The sequence below is a fragment of the Schistocerca serialis genome, chromosome 7 (genome assembly GCF_023864345.2).
Source record: "Schistocerca serialis cubense isolate TAMUIC-IGC-003099 chromosome 7, iqSchSeri2.2, whole genome shotgun sequence".
NCBI lineage: Eukaryota > Metazoa > Arthropoda > Insecta > Orthoptera > Acrididae > Schistocerca > Schistocerca serialis.
The window spans coordinates 277,435,563-277,456,952 of record NC_064644.1 but is presented as its reverse complement, the minus strand read 5'-3'; the positions used below and the strand labels follow the sequence as shown (position 1 = coordinate 277,456,952).

Sequence of the window (21,390 nt, the reverse complement as noted above, 5' to 3'; positions counted from 1 at the left end):
TGCATGAAGCTCTTAGCCACTAGTCACCGCGCCAGGGTCCTTTTCGTGACGGAAAGTAGCCTGTGGGATAGCGGATAGGGAAAACCTTTCCCATTAGGCGGATGAACCTGCCTTTCAGTATCCTCCAGTGATTCATGACAGAGGACTCTTCTTTACTTCGTGATCAATTTTCTTCTCATTACAAGAAACTTAACAATTTGTTACGACCCGTTGTTAGTAAATTTTATCCGGTTGATACATTATCTGCACGCACTTCATTTCTCTAATGTTAGCTACTGTTAAGTGGGACCTGCCGAAATCCTTAGAAGACATTAGGAAAAATTGTACTATGTAATAATAAATGTATCATGAGTATATCACTGAAAGTAATTTTCTTTTCTCCAGTCGCATTTTAATTATCCGTTGCAGACTTTAATTGTGCACTACTGGCATTCAGGTTGATCTAAATTTATCATTGTTCATTTGCAGTTATATTGTTAATATTCCGTGGTAAATTAATTGTAGCTAATTACATTGCAAACACTGGAAAGTGCACTACACAGTGTAAAAACATACTCTCTTCAGCATCATTACCATGTGACGAACTTCCATCATGCTGGAGTGATTTCAGGATAGGAAATTTTGTTATTCAGTACAACCGAAAACCAGCTAAAATTGCTAATTTCATTTTATTTAGTTGTTGACTAGTCTGTCGGTAACCATATTCAAATCATTCAGATAGTCAAAATGGTACTTCATGAAATACAACAACCATGTCAAGGCGACAAACATACACGTTTCCTCTGTAACTGTTCAAAAATATTCAAATATGTGTGAAATCGTATGGGACTTAACTGCTAAGGCCATCAGTCCCTAAGCTTCACACTACTTAACCTAAATGATCCTAAGGACAAACACACACACCCATACCCTAGGGAGGACTCGTATTTCCGGCGGGACCAGCCGCACAGTACATGACTTCAGCGCCTCAGACCTCTCGGCTAATCCCGCGCGGCTGTAATTGTTCATTTGTACTTTCTCATACACATGTGTTTCTTATCAAAACATGGTTATTATATAATGGGAATCTCTATTTTGACTATCTGGATGATCAGAAAATCTGTCCCAACCCGAAACTAGTCATCAAGTAAACAAAAATGAAATTTACAACTTTATATGTTTTTGCGTTTTATTGATTCTCATTTTGGTTTAAAAAGAGCTTACTGCATCGGAACTGACAAGAAATATTTCCAAACTGTACGAACAGAATCCCTTCATGGACGTAAGGAAAGGAAGTAGTTCGATAGTTTTAAGCACCTCCTTTTAAGCGTAAGTGATCGTCGACACTCGATAAAACTACCAGGATCTGATGCTTGTCCTTTATATTTGTTGATGCATCATGATTTTAATAATAAAACTCGCAAATTTAATGTGGTTTTCTTCCCATGGGACGATTAAAAAATTGTTTGCCGTGCAGATTTTCTTATTACAGCTTGAAATTGGTACTCTAGTTTTTTTTTTTATTTGATTCTTTGTCTGTAGTCTTATCAAATGTCTACACTATTTTGGTGTTACATTTAATGTCGACCTTCCTGTATAGGTTCTAGTTTGCTGACAACTATTCACTCCAATATAAAGCTATCAGACTAACTATAACTGTTCTCCATGTTTATACGGTTGTGGAATTATTTTATTCATAGCTGAGGTATCACAGATATTATATATACTTTAATATCATTATTGCCGACAGTATCACTTTCTGTGCTATGTTGGTCTGGCCCTTTTGGACCTGAACATAATCTTTGTGGTCGAAACTGGAAGTTATTTTTCATTCAGCAGTTTATGAAAGTTAACATGACGCCCTACTACCCTGTTACATTATAGGCAAAGGCGAGAGCATCTGGGACCACATGCTGCATGAGCATCCAGAGTACGGCAACAACGGGGACAATGGGGACGTGGCCTGTGACTCGTACCACAAGTATGCCGAGGATGTGCAGGCGCTCAAGGACCTGGCGGTGAGTGTAATGCAGAAGGAAACCGACGCACAGTGGTTTATTATTCTGTAGTACAAAATTGATGGCATTATGAGAATGCTGAAGAAACTCGTCATCCTTGTGCTTTGTAATAGAGTTTCTTTTTTCCACATTCCAAGTCTCTGTTGTCACCTGTAGTGATACACATCTAGCTGTTGCCAGAAAGTTAAACAAATATGTGTTTGACTCAGTTTCGGATGATCTCAAAGTTATATTACTCTTGAATAATCAGGTAAGACTCTTTTTATTACAGTGACTGGTTTCGGCAGATCCGTGCTGTCATCCTCGGATCTTGTAACGTTATTAGTAGCACATTCTTGTTATAATAGGGAAAGTCACATAGTGATATTGCATCAATTAAAACGCGACAAGGAACATCAGCATAACACAAATAAAATAATACACAAAAGTAACAACATGTTATGCCCGTGTCCTAGTGTACACGGATCTCTTGACACCACAAAAGCAACTTAGGCAGTGTTATACTAGCTATGTCGCCATTGTGATGTTGTCCCATCGTATACTAATAGCTTGACACCACAAAGCCGATCTACCTAGTATTACACCAGATCCGTCGCCATTGTGGAGTCAAGCGATTACTATATGCTGGGACATCACCACACCATGATGTATGTTTTAATTGTGTGTTACTTTGTGACATTCTGATGTCTCGTGCCCCATCTTATTCGACGCAATATCAGTATGGGACTTTCAGTACTGTAAGAAGCGTGTACAACAATCTTACAACAGCCGAGGATGGCAGCGTAGATCTGCCGAAACAGGCCATTATAATCTGAAGGATTGCTAGCGATCTTGCTAAGATGATTCTTCAGAAATAATATACACTGATCGCCCACAAAATTGTGACGACCGACCTACTATCAATATAAACTCATCAAGGCGATAGCAGCGCCACCTGGCGAGGAATGACTACCAGTCAGACACGCGCAAGGTGCGTGTAGCATCAATGTGCGTGCGGCCCGTGTGTAAATTGGAGGAGGCACGAGATCTGTCTGAGTTTGACCGACAGTGGATTGTGATGGCCCGGAGACGCGGCACGAGCATTTCGGAAACTGCATGACTTGTCGGTTGTAGTGAGTGTCTTCAACACGTGGTGGAACCTAGGTGAACCACCTCCAGACGTCATGGGGTTTCGCAGCCACCCCTAGTTACAGATATCGGACGTCGTAGCAGGGGCAGAGCGGTGAAACAGAACAGGCCCTTCTTGTCTAGTGTGCGAATCGGCGTATATAGCAAACGCAGCTGTCACAGCTTCGACAAGCGAATGTGCTGCGTAGCGCGAAGCCCAAAGTGCACTTGTGGGATTTTAAACGTTTAACCGAGTCCAAAAATATCTCAAATTACCAGTTTCTTGAATAACTTCTAGTTCATGTTGACAGTTAAGCTTTTGCAGGTGTAGTTGTTACACAAGACACAAGCAGAGGAAAGAAAATCAAGGCAGTGTATGATTTTCATTTAAGACGACTTTCATCAGTCTGGCCTTTAATTTGTTGACATTAAATATTTTATAACAATTCCTGTAGAACAGTTCTTACTATAATTTTTGAGTGATGTACATTTTAATAGCAATGAAACAGTTTCTTGTTCATTCCCTGCAATCTTCACAAAAATGCGAAGTGGCTATTGGGTGAGGTAAACAAATATTTTCCTTGCACCATGGACACCCAATACAAGAAAAATTAATGGATTCAGGCACAACTGAGTAAGAAATGATCTTGGCGTTGTGCTGTGTACCAGTCATACTTCATCAAATTCGTAAAATGCAGAATTGTAACGATACCGTTCCGCTGAACCCGAAACGACGGAGAACTAAAGGAAATTATGTTGTATGGCAATTTTCTGAAAAATACTTTACGTTGTTGATTTTTTTCTAATGGAGAGGTTGAATCACTGTTTTAGTTCCGTGTGGAATCCAAAGACAGAGGTGTCATTATGCCCAGGCCAAGAGTCCAACAAAGGCGATGAATTATTTTCTACAAACCATAAGAAGACATTTCGGATGTAACAGCGAAAGTTATTCTTTCCAATTTTTCCAAATTTTGCTACATTACAAGATATTTTCAATTAAACAGTTTTTGTCCTTTAATTATTTTTCCTATTTTTACTGACAGACAGAATTAAAGCTGTGGATACAGTAACCCAATGATAGTTACCAATGGCACTCTCGTATAAGAAAGTGTCGTAGCATTCATCGTCTGCACAAGTGAATTTTTCTTTTCTTCCCGCTCGAAATTATAATGTGCGGTTTACACTCATTTTTGGAACAAACGTAACTGATTGGTTTTATACACAACTTTTAGGGGATAACAAGAAGCTTTGTTTTCAAGTTAGCTACAAATTTCTCTTAAGTATTAGCTATTACTGACAACTCTTGTTCAGGTTTACTTGAAGGACACTTCGTAATTTGGCAATATCCTTTTCGATACAAATTCCTTAATTTATTTAACCAGGCAGTGTTCGTATCACTTGGAATTCAGAGTGTCCAGTGTCGCAGAAGTCTTTCGAATAGTTTTTCCTTCACACACTAATGCAGGTTTCATTTTGACATGTATCTCGTACTCCATGTAAATCTATCCTCTAATTGTACAGTTCACGTTCAGATTTTACGAAACAGAGCTTGCTATGCACATTGCTTAAATTCAAACGTCTACTCCATCCTTCGTTTTAGCAAAAGATTTACAGCATTTTCTATGTCACTGAAAACTATTACTCCCCATGGATTCTTTGGGTTTGTTAGGTATAACATTTGTGATCTGGACTTCAATGAGCACATCATTGTTCGAGCCATAGTTTATTGAACTGCCATAGTTACTTCCATTTCTTCTAATCTATCCACTTTTTTTTGACGAAACGTCGACATCATTGGAATGAATGTCCAAGATATTCACTAACAAATAACATGGATCTAGGTCATCTGGAGAAGTAAGTGATTTCTACTTCATACAATATTATCTCTGACCACAATCTATTGGTTATGGACTGTAGATTAAAACTGAAGAAACTGCGAAAAGATGGGAAATTAAGGAGAAGGGGACCTGGATAAACTGACTAAACCAGAGGTTGTACAGAGTTTCAGGGAGAGCATAAGATAAGGGAACAATTGACAGGAATGGGGGAAAGAAATACAGTAAAAAAATTGTAGGTAGCTTTGAGGAAAGAAGTAGTGAAGGCAGCAGAGCATCAAGTAGGTAAAAAGACGAGGGCTAGTAGAAATCCTTGGGTAACAGAAGAAATATTGTATTTAATTGATGAAAGGAGAAAATATAAAAATGCAGTAAATGAAGCAGGCAAAAAGGAATACAAATGTCAAAAAAATGATATCGACAGGAAGTGTAAAATGACTAAGCAGGCATGGTTACAGGACAAATGTAAGGATGTAGAGGCATATCTCACTAGGGGTAAGATTGATACTGCCTGCAGGAAAATTAAAGAGACCCTTGGAGAAAAGAGAGCCACTTGTATGAATATCAGGAGCTCAGATGGAAACCCAGTTCTAAGCAAAGAAGGGAAAGCAGAAAGGTGGAAGAAGTATATAGAGGGTCTATACAAGGGCGATGTACTTGAGGACAATATTATGGAAATGGAAGAGGATGTAGATGAAGATGTAACGAGAAATACCATACTGCGTGAAGAGTTTGACAGAGCACTGAAAGACCTGAGTCGAAACAAGGCCCGGGAGTAGACAACATTCCACTGGAACTACTGACAGTCTTGGCAGAGCCAGTTCTGACAAAACTCTACCATCTGGTGAGGAAGATGTATGAGACAGGCGAAATACCCTCAGACTTCAAGAAGAATATAATAATTCCAATCCCAAAGAAAGCAGGTGTTGACAGATGCGAAAATTATTGAACTATCAGTTTAACAAGTAACAGTTGCAAAATACTAACACAAATTCTTTACAGACGAATGGAAAAATGGTAGAAGCCGACCTCAGGGAAGATCAGTTTGGATTCCGTAGATATGTTGGAACACGTGAGGCAATACTGACCCTATGACTTATCTTAGAAAATAGACTAAGGAACGGCTAACCTACATTTCTAGCATTTGTAGACTTAGAGAAAGCTTTTGACAATGTTGACTGGAATACTCTCTTTCAAATTCTGAAGGTGGCAGGGGTAAAATACAGGGAGCGAAAGGCTATTTACAATTTGTACAGAATCCAGATGACAGTTATAAGAGTCGAGGGGCATGAAAGAGAAGCAGTGGTTGGGAAGGGAGTGAGACATGGTTGTAGCCTCTCCCCGATGTTATTCAATCTGTACTGAGGGAATTAGTTTAGGAAATGAGACACTTAAAGTAGTAAAGGAGTTTTGCTCTTTGGGGAGCAAAATAACTGATGATGGTCGAAGTAGAGAGGATTTAAAATCTAGACTGGCAATGGCAAGAAAAGCGTTTCTGAAGAAGAGGAATTTGTTAACATCGAGTATAGATTTAAGCGTCAGGAAGTCGTTTCTGAAAGTATTGGTATGGAGTGTAGCCATGTATGGAAGTGAAACATGGACGATAAATAGTTTGGACAAAAAGAGAATAAAAGCTTTCGAAATGTGGTGCTACAGGAGAATGCTGAAGATTAAATGGGTAGATCACGTAACTAATGAGGAGGTATTGAATAGAATTGGGGAGAAGAGGAGTTTGTGGCACAACTTGACGAGAAGAAGGGATCGGTTGGTAGGATATGTTCTGAGGCATCAAGGGATAACAAATTTAGCATTGGAGGGCAGTGTGGAGGGTAAAAATCGTAGAGGGAGACCAAGAGATGAATAGACTAAGCAGCTTCAGAAGGATGTAGGTTGCAGTAAGTACTGGGAGATGAAGAACCTTGCACAGGATACAGTAGCATGGAGAGCTGCATCAAACCAGTCTCAGTACTGAAGACCACAACAACAACAACAACAAAAATCTTCATATTTCATTTTTTGTAAGCTTCAGAACATGGATGGGATTCCACATTACTGTGAAACTTTGGAACCTGCTCAGGGACAGATGCTATTAACAAGGACTTGCAAAGAAATCACGAAAAGTTTTACCTCTATTCTTAACACTTAGCGATATCATAAAGGCAACTGATAATTATACCCATGTTCAGAACACCTTGAACGACTGGAGACAGAACGTTGATATTAACAGGACATGTATACTAGTATGTTTTGTAGAAATGATTAGCATTTTAACCATATTGGCCAGGGCGTTCAAGCTCAACATCGATATCGCGGCGCAACACCACCTACCAGTAAAATGCGCCTGAGGCTCTCGCTGTAGCTATAAACCGAAGGTAATATATCAGTGTGACTTGAGCAGACGTGAAGGACGCTTAGCAGACGTATGCGCAGACCGTACAGTCAAATCACTGGGTTTGAAAGAGGGTCAATTATTGGAATGAGGACTGTGATGCATCTGTCCGGGAAATCGCTGCTCGTAAGTGACGAAGTGTTTCGGCAGTGCATAGCCTTACTGTAAAACAGCCCAGACGCCACTTTTTAGCAAGACAATGCACGACAACATGTTGCTGCACGAACACATGCTTTCTTGGTCTCACAGGCTGTCGGCCTTTTTGTCCTGACTCACCAGTTCACCAGATTTGTCGCCAATCGAAAATCTCTGGGATTTGACGAAACGATGGGTGCAGCGCTGTGGTTCAGAGCCAACCACCACAGATGAATGCATCGTGGATGGCTATAGTACAGGACGCCATTCGCGTCTGATATGCGTCGATACCATCACGCAAGGAACAAGTTGCGAGCGCCCATGGAGGACTCTATGCCTACTAGGCAGCAGGACACATGCTGAACTCAGGTGGCTGACATGCTAATCATTTTTGTACAGCATGCTAATGTCCATGTTCTGTGAATATGAGAGTTCAAATCTAGTCATTCAAAACGTTCTGCTTGTTCTGAACATGAATGTATTATCGATATTAAACGAGTTCAAAATTCGAGCGAATAGTAAGTGAACAATACATTGTGTCAGAGGAACAATCAACGGAAACTCAAACTCGCAATATAAATTACGATCATGTTGTGCCATGTTAGCTGTCTGCCTCCTCGCCGGGAGTCGAATAGATAGAACAATAAAAGACGTAAACATAAAGACTCAGAAATTTTTTTGATAAATTCATCTGAAATTCAAAATTAAGCTTCTTAAATCCACAGATCAGCGAGGAGACGCATGATAACACTACTAAGCGACAAACGCAAGGTAACATTGAAACACGGAGCAAATAGATGTAGAGGACGTAATTTTGAAGTTCATGAAATTGAGATAGTGATGGCGGCTGTGGTCGAGCGGTTCTAGGTGCTTCAGTCTGGAACCGCGCTGCTGCTACGGTCTCTGGTTCGATTCCTGCCTCGGGCATGGATGTGTGTGATGTACTTAGGTTAGTTAGGTTTAAATAGTTCTAAGTCATGGGGCTGATGACCTCAGATGTTAAGCTCCATAGTGCATAGAGCCAATTTCAGATAGTGATCAGCAGAAGGTGTGTCCTGCCGAACAGATGATGATGGACCGAGGAGACACCACCATGGTTTTCAAGAGATAATGAAAGGCCAAGATGAAGACCTAACTGCCGAATCAGAAACGCGTCTAGAAACTTCCTCGAACCTGGGATATTTACCTGTCGCGTTCAAGTGCTCTAAAGACTGAGCTAACCAAGCACGTCTGCCGCTATTCTGCACCTTCCTACCGCCCCCCCTCCACCCTTCACAGCTTTACCTCCACCAGTACCACATCCCCTACTCTCCAAACGCCACAGAAGTTGTTCTGCATACCTTGCAGGATTAGTACTCCCGGAAAAAGTGATATTTTGAGAAATGGGTTAGACAGAGCATAGGGAAGCGTTGCCAGAATTCATCATGGAAAGTGCGGTTAAACCTGAGACAGATCGTTTTTCAACACTGGCTGTCAAATTACTTACAATGGTGTGATTGCTCCCCAGATACCATCTCCAGACACATTAATACCTAAAAATATCGCAACCGATGAGGTACGATAAGCATTTAGACGTGAGATATAAATTTCACAAGCGTCTGCAGTCATTTTTGTAAACTTTTTACATGTACTCCTATATTTGACCTCACCAGACGGTGAGTACTTACGCAGATTTATGTTGTTGATAACGGTCAAACACGTCACAAGTGTTACTGCCTCCTCTTGAAGTTTTCACTTACTTCACTCATAGTCCATGATGCCAAACCGATAGTCACTTATCTTACAGACCGCTGCTGTCCCTTGTACTTCCAAAGTCGTTGACTGAATTTATTGAAAGAATGGTCAAATGACATTTACTTTAGACCTGACCTCAGTACACAGATATCTGACCAATTTCAATAATGGTCCCGATTATTTCTGACATTGTAATCGAACTAACGGCATTTCTTCCTTTGGCAGGTCGAAAAATTCCTTTACTTAGATTTTCTTTGTGTGGCTTTCACACAGTGTGGGTACTTCATCTTACACTGCGCCACAGTTTCACCCTGATACCAACCAAGCACAAAGAACCTTATTACCAGTCAGATTACCCTCTATACCTAATCCTATGGAAGTAACAGGTCCCCAGCGTATTTTAGTGGGACACCTAGTAAGATACTGTCTCTTTTTAGGCCTTGTCAAGTCGGATAAATGTTAGAGGTTGCAGCAGCTGTCACTGCTGTAGACGTTAGATATGAAGGATTTAGCTGGAAACTGCAAGGTTTAATTATTGATAAGTAGTTATCTTCCGCTTCTCAGTTCACCATCATTGTCTAATAATACATCCCTTTTCTGTACATGTTTGTGTCTGTGCACTTTAGTTTCTGACCTCACATCTTGCAGAGGTGCTATTGTGACATTCGATTGGTTGTTTCAGGCCAAAGCATACCGCTTCTCCATCTCTTGGCCCCGTATACTGCCCAACGGGGACCTGGACGTGATCAACCAGGCTGGAATCGACTACTACAACAACCTCATTAACCTGTTACTGGAGAACGACATCCAGCCAGTGGTAAGAATTTATTCATTGTTAAGAATTCATAAATCTCTGACGACGGGTGGAGCAGTGTGTGCATTAACCACAATTAATAATACTGGCAGATGATGGCACAGTTATACAACAAACCCTACCGGTGCTGAACGGGAAAAAGTGTTCAGTCAAAAAATTCAAAAAGCTAGTGAGGTGAAATAATGGGCCCTCGACAGGTCCCCCTATATTCTACACACACATATACTGTACCCTAGCTTTATAACACCAACAAAACCTTAAGGTAAAGGAAACCATTGATGTAATATCCCAAACACAAAGGAAGTGATTACCGCAAAGTCTTTCCCTTACCCTTTAGATGGGATAAACCTAACTACTGGTACACAACTAACTACAGTTATCTTAATTGTAACTTTTTTTCTCATTTTTTATCATTGTCATGACTGGTTTTATTTTCTTTAAGGTATTTGTCTGGTCAATAAGTATCAGTTCCTCACCCACTTTCTTCGTAGCGAAATGTTACCATAAGATTTTCGTTGCATCTGCCCACCAATGGCAAGTTTACACCGTACGAGTACCATTTCTCTGACTGTTAGACCCCTTATTTCTTTTGCGCCAAACCAGAGCTATAAAATTAACTATTACTGGATTAGACGAAAAATCCCTCCTAATTATGCAGCATTTAAAGTATCATCATTCAGAAGGCTGATTATACCGAGAAAGGGAAAAAACTTGGTTTTTTTCCCTGCAGCTGAGTAAACTAAAACGTTTTTATATTTGCTTGGATACTCTGCAAATCCCACTTAAGTCTATGGCAGAAAATCTTGCTTTTTCATACATTTAGACAACATTGTCTGTGGGGTGCAGCGATCTGGTGCCATATTTATTTTAAAATCAACAATCGAGGTTGCCATAATATTTGTTTATTTACAGGTTTCGGTTTGTGTTAAAGCCATCTTCAGAATTGTTTGGCCCCTTATGGCTGATGCTGGCGGCTCCTCGTTTTTTTCGTGATATCACGATTGTACGTTGGTTTTCATTGTTTAAAGGTTAAGAACAGATGAAATATACCCTCAGGGCTATTTTAATAACTAACAATAGATGCTTTAATAATAATTTAGAGTAATACATTATATTATTTGATAATATATAAATCACATACTTATCACTTGAAATGGTCTGTTCAGTATCCACTTGCATAATTTTTAGGATTCTAAAGTTATTTCACATCCCTACTTTTGTTGGTGTTCGACCGCTTGAAAAAGTAAAGGTAGTCCTTAAAACACATTTATAATTAGTATCCTTTTTTCTTAGTTTCCAAGACAAACTGTGCCGCTTTCCTCTCAAACGCTTTCTCCTTATTGGTACTATACTCTCTCTGTTGTCTATAATATCTTCACGCCTCAGTAACAATTTCATTTTGTTGATGGTGATGTTGTTAAGAAAGAGTCGGGACAATGGAGTGTCATTTTACCGTTCCTTTTATGTTTAGTACATTACTTGGTCCAGAGATTGTCACCATGGAAATGTATTAGACGTGTTGTTCCATCCAGTCTCTCTGCTTACAGGTGACAATGTACCATTGGGACCTGCCGCAAGCCTTGCAGTACATAGGGGGTTGGCCCAACCCCATCCTAGCGGACTACTTCCTCGAGTACGCCAGGGTGCTCTTTGACAACTTCGGCGACAGGGTGAGTTGCTGTATTTTCAGATTTCTTTCACGGGTCCTCATGATACTGAGCACCAACAGTTTCTATAAAGCAAATAGTTTTAGAATTACTTCAGACAGTATTAAAGATGTACATTAAATTAAACAGTCTTGCTACCATCACAAGGTTTCCTTTCTTCAGCGTGACTCACATGGTAGGCTACAGTCCTGAGTTTTAGGCTAGAAAGCAATTAATAATTCCCAGGAAGTGACAGTTGCATGAAGAATGAATGAATTTTCTATCGCAATGTTAATCCTTCATAGTTGAACCAAGATTAGAATTTAAAGCACTCCCGATTCCAAATTTTCTCAGACGTGCTGCAAGCGCGGACTCGACAACTACGGGAAATACATCTGGCTTCTCAATGTAACTTTCTCGGCATCCGCCTGAATTAGTGTAGTGAATCAAGGAAAACTTAACTCAGAAAGGCGGGACTGCGATTTGAACTCCATTTTTTTGACAGCTGACGAAGAGAACTGGGGTATTACGGGTGAAGTGAAGGAAGCTAACGACACATCGCATGCCAGATGAAAATCTATTGTTTGTGGGAGAGTAATAAGATGAGAATTGGAGTGAAATCTGTTTATTCTGATGTTTCGTAGTAATCTGCGATGCTGATAAAATCTAATGTCTCTTGTATTTTCAAGACGAGTCGTTTGTAAAACAACTTTGGGTTCACGACATGCCCGGAAGACTGAAAACAGCTGTGTCGTATGCTGTAGCGGCGAAGTGAGCCGGTGTTCACAGAGCAATTTTCGGTGAGTTAGCTGTGCAATGAGACTTGTTACAAGTAATATGAACCTATTACATAAGGAACAACAGAGCAGTCCCTGAAACAGTAGAAGTTTTAGTGCAATGACAGCACGAGTTTAGTGAAACGGCTATACATCGCAGGGTTGACAACAATCACCTTTACTTTGACATCGCAATTTCCAGTTTCGTAGTATTTCATGTGGATAACTGTCACTCCCCCTCATTAACAGCAGTGACATTGCTTTATTAGAGTAGACAGACGTACTAATGAGGAATAACTGAATTAGTAAATTTGAAAGTACGCTTGAAAATCGATAAAAGTAAAAGTAAAATGAGTATTAGCAATATATCGAAAAACGTACAAATTAACAAAAAAGTCATGTAAGCAGTTGATCACTAATAGTACTCACTCTGCTGAAGCCGACAATTGCACCTGCTTCAAAAGTTACATTTCAAAAGGTACATTTCAAGGATTAGAAAGGGCCTTGGATCCTACTGGTAAAATGAAATGCTTCTCAAGTACCGGAAAAGAAAAGTTTGCTATCGGCGGACGCTACCATTCTTTGGGCTAAGGTAGTGAGACATGGACTTCACTTGCGAAGACCGTTGACTAAGTGTCGTTCATAAAACTAACGGAAAAATGTATTTTACTAATGTCTAGGACAAGTAGAAAGATAAAAAAGTGGAACAGGAAACAGGCCAGAGTGGAGCCTTAATTAAGGTCGTAATGGTAGTGAGTTTGGCGGAACTTGTGGCCAAGCAAGTGTATGGTAGGAAGACTAAGAAATTTTCGTACTTGAATTAATAAGACGATGATCTGGATGGTAAGTGCAGGAGCAATAAGAATGCTGAAAGTCAATGAGCGGAAGCGGGTTATCTAGCAGTGGATGGTTTGATGATAATGATGATGATGAATTGTTGAGCAACACACACGAGTCAGGACAAGATTAAATGTTCGCTTCGGGTTTACCTGTAACATAGATAATCTACGACACGTTTCATGAAAAAAAGGGTATCATTGACCACAGTAGTTTCTTCGGTACGCCGCCGCCAGCTTCAGAAACTTAAATGGTCCGCCCATTCTGCTAATTCCAATGCTATCAGCTAATAAGTAAAACTATGGTCGTATGACGGCTTGGAGACCCGAAGGTCAGTTTGAGCCTCAAAAGAGTTGAAGATGATCAGCTTTCAAACGGAGAAGTAGCATCTATAACTTTTCACAATGCATGATGAATGATATATAAAATATGCCTGACACAAATGATGTTCAGTGAGCACCCATTTCACAACGTTTTACAACGGCTCGAAGGCAGTTGTCAACTCAATCTGTTCGTTATGTTATCTGCTTTGACAGTTTTTTGCCCTTGCCTGGGGCGACAATCTCGCTGCTGAGCAAGCAAGTAAAGTGTGTGTTGTCCTCGACCGGCGAGCGCCATCAGAAACAAGGGCGTCGTCAGGCGTGCGATACGGAAGAGTGACAGGACCGTTGTTATGTTCTATATACATAATGACCTTTCGGACAGGGCAACTGCTACTGTTTGTTGATGATGTTGGGATGTATGGGAAGGTGTCGTCATTTGGTGGCTGTAGGATGTGCTAGATAACTTAGACAAAACTTACAGTTGCTGTGATGAATGACTCCTGGCCCTAAATGCAGAAAAATGTAAGTTGAAGGAGATGAGTAGGGAACACAAAGCATTAATGTTCGAGTACAGAATCAGTAGCGTGCTGCTCGGCATAGTCACTGTCTATTAAATGTCTAGGCGTAACGTTGCTAAGCAGTAATAAATGGAATGAGACTATAAGGACTGTAGTAAGAGAGGCGAATGGTCTACCTCGGTTTATTGGGACAATTTTAATTTTAGGAAAGGTGGCGCAGTGAAACGCCGCTGAAATTGGTAGTCAAATAAAATAAGGTTGGAAACTAGACGGTTGAAATATGTTTAATTTGACATCCTATATCGAAAAACAGAGTCCCGCAACCATCTCTAAAAAGATAAAGAGATTTCAAGTAAGTGTGTTTCACCTTTAAAGGAGACCACATGTAAGTTACTAGTACGACCCATTGTTGAGTAGGGGTGGAGTGTTTGGCATCCGCACCAGGTCGGAGTGAAGGGAGACATCAAAGCAATTCAGAGGCGGGTTGCAAGATTTGTTACTGATAGGTTCGAACAACAAGCAAATATTACGAAGACGCTTCCGGAACTCAAATGGGAATCACGGGAGAGTAGGTGAAGTTCTTTTCGAGGAACTCTGTTGAGGAAATTTAGAGAACTGGCATTTGAGGCTGACTGCAGAAAGATTCTACTGCCGCCAACGTACATTTCGCGTTAGGACCTTCAAGATAAGGTTAGAGAAACTATGGCTCGTACGGATACATATAGATAGTCGTTTTACCCTCGCTCTGTTTGCGAGTGGAGCAGGAATGGAAATGACTAGTAGCGGTACATGGTACCCTACGCCACGCGGTCAACTGCGGAGTCTGTATGTAGATTTGGATACAGATGTAGACTGTACGAGCCAAAGTGATTTATTTATCTATTTCTTGAAGCAGTTGAGAGTAATGTTAAAGATGTACATTCGTAGTGAAGAATGCTTCAGGCTCTGATCAAAAATTGAAAGAGAGCTAAATAACAGCTGCGATTTCAGGCCTTTCAATATGACTCGTTCTCTCCGATGTGATTATGACTGCGGTAACGAACAGCCAGGGCTTCAGAAAAACTCGATTTCTATGTGCACCATGTTTAGCATTGATAGGTCCGCAACTTCAGTGATTCCTCATAAACAAATAACAGCACAAGTTGCCATTTTATTTTCTAACACCATGACCTGTTTCAGTGACTAAGACAGTTTTCAAGTGGTTAAAAACCTAGTGTCGTAGAGATACAAAGATTCACTTCCTTGTAAAGACTGGAAACCAGATATAAGTCTAGAAAAATGAAACGTGGGCTTCACTTAATGTTAACATGCAGTCAGTCACCTATAACTGAGCTCATAAAAAACGTCGACTCGTATAATTCATACCGTACCAATAACTTGTGAACATCAGTGGTTGGGAATATGAATTGGTAGTACCTTGTAGGCTCAGATGAGGGTAAAGTTTATTAATGTTATCTGGTAATGGAATTCCACTTTTGCAGGATCGGGCTGAACAAATAAGGGTACTGAATGTACGCACAGCGTCCGCAGCATATTACACTGCGCAAAGGATCACCGTTTTGAAACCACATATCTGTCTCCCATGGCCACGTGTAAGTTTGAAATTTCCGTCAAAGGTGTCTACAACCTTCCTTTGTAACGGAGCAAAAGCGTGGCGATCTGGAGCATCACCCTCGGGTTCGAAGACGCTTCAAACTGCAAGATGTCGACGCAAGTGAAGAGACACTATAGCTCAGAAGTTATTCGTACGTATAAAATGGGTTAGTCATGTCAAATTGGCACCAAATTAAACCAGAATTCGGCTCAACGCCTCCGCTGACGTTTTACACGATGGGACGGCCACCACACCCTCTGTTACCCACTGTCCATCCCCTCCTATGACGGCTGTGATGGAACGCGATGCCCGGCGCTGAGATCACTCGGCTTTCTTATGAGTGCCAAGGAAAACATTTTAGGCAAACTGTCAGTTACAATCTGCACGAAAAGGTCTCAGGGTCTGGCATATAACGAGCGTCGAGAAAATCACACCTTTCCTTCGGACATTGATTCCTACACATTTCGCGGTCGAGAACGACTATCTGCTGTGCGATAGATGAGCAACGTTGTTGATAATCTTTGATACTGATGGCATCTCCCAGACGCTTCAATCCATCTCCAACGACATCGTTACCTGGTAACCACACTGAATGTGATTTCGCTCATGTTTAGCGCATTGCGTGCGCAGTCTGTGCTTTGGTGTACAGGATAGAGCCACTACTGATCGTTCGAAACCATTCGACGAAGTCTGAACGTAATCCGAAGTAGTAAATGGTGTTTATGCTCTTTCAGTGCTCCTGTTTCACACTCCCCTTTGGCGTCATCACGGAGAACCCTCCCGCAACTCCCTAGTTTATTGAGAATTTTAAAAATGTGCCTTTATAGAGAAACCGCACAAAGTAACCCTAGGCATCTTCAGGCAGCCAACCACTTGACACGCCTCTGATGCTATTTTCCTGCCTGCAGGTGCCTAGGACTATTTCGCAGGTTTTCTCTGGAAAACCACATTTTAAGAATCCTCGGTAAATCAGGGAGGGTGCCACTGAGCATAATGACCAACGGGAAGAGGGGAGGCTTTGTCCATCTATTCACGCGTTTGTCACACCGTTCCACGACCTGTCCAGATCGTGGAACGGTGTGACAAACGCGTGAATAGATGGACAAAGCCTCCCCTCTTCCCGTTGGGCATTATCCTCGGTGGCACCCTCCCTGATTTACGGAGGATTCTTAAAATGTGGTTTTCCAGAGAAAACCTGCGAAGTAGTCCTAGGCACCTGCAGGCAGGAAAATAGCATCAGAGGCGTGTCAAGTGGTTGGCTGCCTGAAGATGCCTAGGGTTACTTTGTGGGGTTTCTCTATAAAGGCACATTTTTAAAATTCTCAATAAACTTGGGAGTTGCGGGAGGGTTCTGGAAAACCGTAATCACCGTTTCCTGCTTTGGGCCACGTTCACATTTCATCGGAGGATTTTGAACGATACATAGCGGTTTCAACCCGTACACCAGAGCAAAAATTGCGCTCGCACCGAAGTCAAGATTGATGGGATCACGTTAAATAGGGTTGTTAGCCTACGATGTCCATAGAGACGGGTTGATGCTTCAGGGAGATGTCAGCAGGATCAAAGATTGTCAGGAACGTATTCCTGTTGATCATCACACTGCAAACTGTTGTTTTCGATGGCGAAATGTGAGGGAGTCAACGCCGAAGGGAAAGACGTGATTTCATTGACGCCTGCTATGCCATCCCCTTAGGCCTTCTCGTGTTGATTCTGAGCGGTAGTGTGATTGAAATGCTTTCCTCGGTCACACATAAAAACTCACTTGATTTCAACACTGAGTGTCGCAGATCTGACCTCCGTCGCAGAGGCATCAAAAGGAGTGAAATGTGTTTAAGACGGCCTCCCCATCATGTGACACGTCCATGGTAATTTAGGGCAGAACTGTGGTGAAATTTGATGCTGCTGTGGCATCATTAACCCATTTTACATGTAACATGAAATTCTGACCTTTGGTCTTTTTTCGTGTAGGTCGACACCATGATCTTTGAAGCGTCGTCGACCCCGAGTATGATATCACAAGAGCTCCACGCTTTTACACCGTTACAGAGGAATGCTGCAGGCACCTTTGAGTGAAATTTCAAACTTATGAGTCGCAATGGGAGACAATTACGGTGTACCGAAAAATTGAATCCTTAATTCTGTCGCGCGGTGTAGTTATAGAACAGGACAAGGAAGAGTAGGCAGTAAAACTGAAAATGATATAAAGACACATTGGCTATAAGGTGATCCCAGTTCACGACAGAGTGAAACGTAAAAGTAGAAAAATTTGTTCACACCCTTGAAAGGAAACGATGGATATATTAGTACATTATGATACAACGTAAGATGTTTTCTGTTGCTAAATTTTGGGTTATTTCTAACATAAATATTCGGCCCTTGCAACACTTATCGACGAATCACTCATTTTATTTGTCTTTAGTAGAGAACGATGTATTACCACTTGTATTCTCTGCTTCGAAGATTCCGTTGTAGCTGACTGATGCAAGCAATCTTTGCGAAGAAGGGACCTGAATTATTGAGAGTAATCTTAATTACCAAGATTTACGGATAAAGTTTGTTCGTGAGCGAAGGTGTAGTGATAAAACTATTAACGAGCTAGATATTCACACTGCAACGACGACAGCAATTACACAGAACACAGCATGTTGTTATCAATGGAGAGACGTCTACAGACGTTAAAGTAACCTCTGGCGTGCCACAGGGGAGTGTTATGGGACCATTGCTTTTCACAATATATATAAATGACCTAGTAGATAGTGTCGAAAGTTCCATGCGGCTTTTCGCGGATGATGCTGTAGTATACAGAGAAGTTGCAGCATTAGAAAATTGTAGCGAAATGCAGGAAGATCTGCAGCGGATAGGCACTTGGTGCAGGGAGTGGCAACTGACCCTTAACATAGACAAATGTAATGTATTGCGAATACATAGAAAGAAGGATCCTTTATTGTATGATTATATGATAGCGGAACAAACACTGGTAGGAGTTACTTCTGTAAAATATCTGGGAGTATGCGTGCGGAACGATTTGAAGTGGAATGATCATATAAAATTAATTGTTGGTAAGGCGGGTACCAGGTTGAGATTCATTGGGAGAGTGGTTAGAAAATGTAGTCCATCAACAAAGGAGGTGGCTTACAAAACACTCGTTCGACCTATACTTGAGTATTGCTCATCAGTGTGGGATCCGTACCAGATCGGTCTGACGGAGGAGATAGAGAAGATCCGAAGAAGAGCGGCGCGTTTCGTCACAGGGTTATTTGGTAACCGTGATAGCGTTACGGAGATGTTTAATAAACTCAAGTGGCAGACTCTGCAAGAGAGGCGCTCTGCATCGCGGTGTAGCTTGCTCGCCAGGTTTCGAGAGGGTGCGTTTCTGGATGAGGTATCGAATATATTGCTTCCCCCTACTTATACCTCCCGAGGAGATCACGAATGTAAAATTAGAGAGATTAGAGCGCGCACGGAGGCTTTCAGACAGTCGTTCTTCCCGCGAACCATACGCGACTGGAACAGGAAAGGGAGGTAATGACAGTGGCACGTAAAGTGCCCTCCGCCACACACCGTTGGGTGGCTTGCGGAGTATCAATGTAGATGTAGATGTAGATGTAGATGTACACTGAATAACACTACCTTCCGTGTGTAACGTGTTATTTCCAGACGCCAGACTAGGCCACTTGAAACCTTGCAATGGAGTGATTCTGTTTTTCCTTACGTAGCTCTCACTTAAGAATTACGTACATCACGGAGCATCAAGTAGTTACCCGAATCTAGACTACAATCATGTTCTGACTGCTCTTGTTCACGACGGTATAGTAGAGTTAGACATTTCTCCACTGTATGATGTATCGACAGTTAATATTCTTGTCAGACAGAATGTGGTTCTTCGTATTATGGCGTCCATCAGATATTTTAGTAACAGTATTTTAGTAATCCAGCAAAGAGGGATTGGGGCTGCATTGTGACTGCAGGACAGAAAGTCAGGTGCTACAGATTTTAGCGAGTTATATCTCTTCTAAAATTACGGTTTTGTAACATATAAATAAACATTGTAGGTCTTTGTTAGTCAAACATAAATTGTAAATTATACGAGTTTGTCTCTCCTCAACGTTTGTATCGCCACAATCAATTCAGTTACTAGCAAGTCCATGTGAATCCAAAACATAAAATACCTTTTCTTGTCACACATGTCACATATGACGCAGTTAAATTTCGCAGTAACGGCCAAACATTCATGGAAACGACTGTTTTTCAAATCTTGAGGTTTTCAGTAGCTGACTGATGCATAGGCAAGAAAGCCAAATATGACTCGTTTCTCTAAATTTAACATACAGGGTGACAATTATTGAATAATATGAAGTAAAATCGCCACAACTTGTGAACGGGTTGCGTTAGGACGTTCAACCTCCACAGTTGGCACGGGGCATGATGGAAATTAGTATGCGCATGCCCACGCGCCTTGACGTTCCCGGCCATTTTCGGCTGAAAATGTCATGGTACAGCGTGCCTGAGCTTATAGCCATTGTGAAGACCTACTATGCGAGTAATAACAGCCCAGCTGCGGCTCAAAGGAAGTCTGCAACCGAGTTCAAACTGAAGACAACTGATCCAAGTGTGCTAACAATCACGAATTTGATTCGGAAATTTGAGAGAACGGGTAGTGTCCGTGATTACAGTGATGGCAATGTTGGTCATAAAAAAAAAAGAGTCAAAACGCCTGAAAACATTGAGAAGACACTCGCTGTGTTCCAAACAAGCCCCAAGAAATCCGACCTTCATCTTGTCCCATACGGAATTCAAACCCATCAGCCATTAAGCCAAAGGGTCATGGAACAGCGGTTGCTTATCGCCAACACTATTTCCCACAGAATTGACGAATAGGATTTTGATATGAATATGGTTTGGTTTAGCGACGAACTCCACTTTCATTTGGATGGATTCGTCAATAAGCGAAATCGGCGAATTTCTGGGAGTGAGAATCCGCATTTCGCGATCGGGAAGACTCCTCACCCTCAACAGGCTGGTGTGCAGTGTCCAGTCACGAAATAATCCGTGAGATATTCCTTTATGGCACAGTGACTACCGAGTGTGTGTGTAGGTTTTGGAAGATAATTTCGTCCCCATTATCCAACGTGACCTTGATTTCGACAAGATGTGGTTCATGCAAGAACGAGCTCGTCCCCATCGAAGCAGGAGAGTGTTTGATGTCCTGGAAAAGTTGTTTTGGGATTTTGGGACAGCATTCTGGCTGTGGGGTACCCAGAGGCCACTGGCATGGGGCTCGATTGGCCGCCATATTCTCTGGATCTGAATACATGTGATTCTTTTTGTGGGGCTATATTAAAAACAAGGTGTACAGCGAAAACCCTAAAACCATTGGCTAGGCTGTAAACAGCCTTCTGGAGTTCATCGGCAGCATCGATGTTAGGGCGCTTCAGCGCGCCATGAAGAATTTCGCTTTTCATCGGCTCCACATCCTCGCCAATGATGGCAGACATATCGAGCATGTCATAAGGTAAATTCGAACATCTGAAGTGACGTTTACAAGTTGAATAAAGTGTGTGCACGCCGTAGTTTGTAACTAATTTACGTTTCTTTCATGTAGTTCAATAATTGTCACCGTGATGTGAGATTTCATGTTCTCTGATCGGTACCAACATCAGTGGGGCTAAACATATTCGAGCAAGG

General features: G+C 41.5%; 1 protein-coding gene across 1 annotated transcript in view; it reads left to right on the top strand.

The window, feature by feature from the left end:
* LOC126413013 (lactase/phlorizin hydrolase-like) overlaps nucleotides 1-21,390 on the top strand; it is a 247,660-nt gene that overhangs the window by 187,931 nt on the left and 38,339 nt on the right. Inside the window, exons 15-17 of the mRNA XM_050082906.1 lie at nucleotides 1,864-1,997; nucleotides 9,880-10,014; nucleotides 11,559-11,681. Coding sequence (XP_049938863.1) covers nucleotides 1,864-1,997; nucleotides 9,880-10,014; nucleotides 11,559-11,681 — 392 coding nt within the window. The remainder of the gene's footprint in view (nucleotides 1-1,863; nucleotides 1,998-9,879; nucleotides 10,015-11,558; nucleotides 11,682-21,390) is intronic.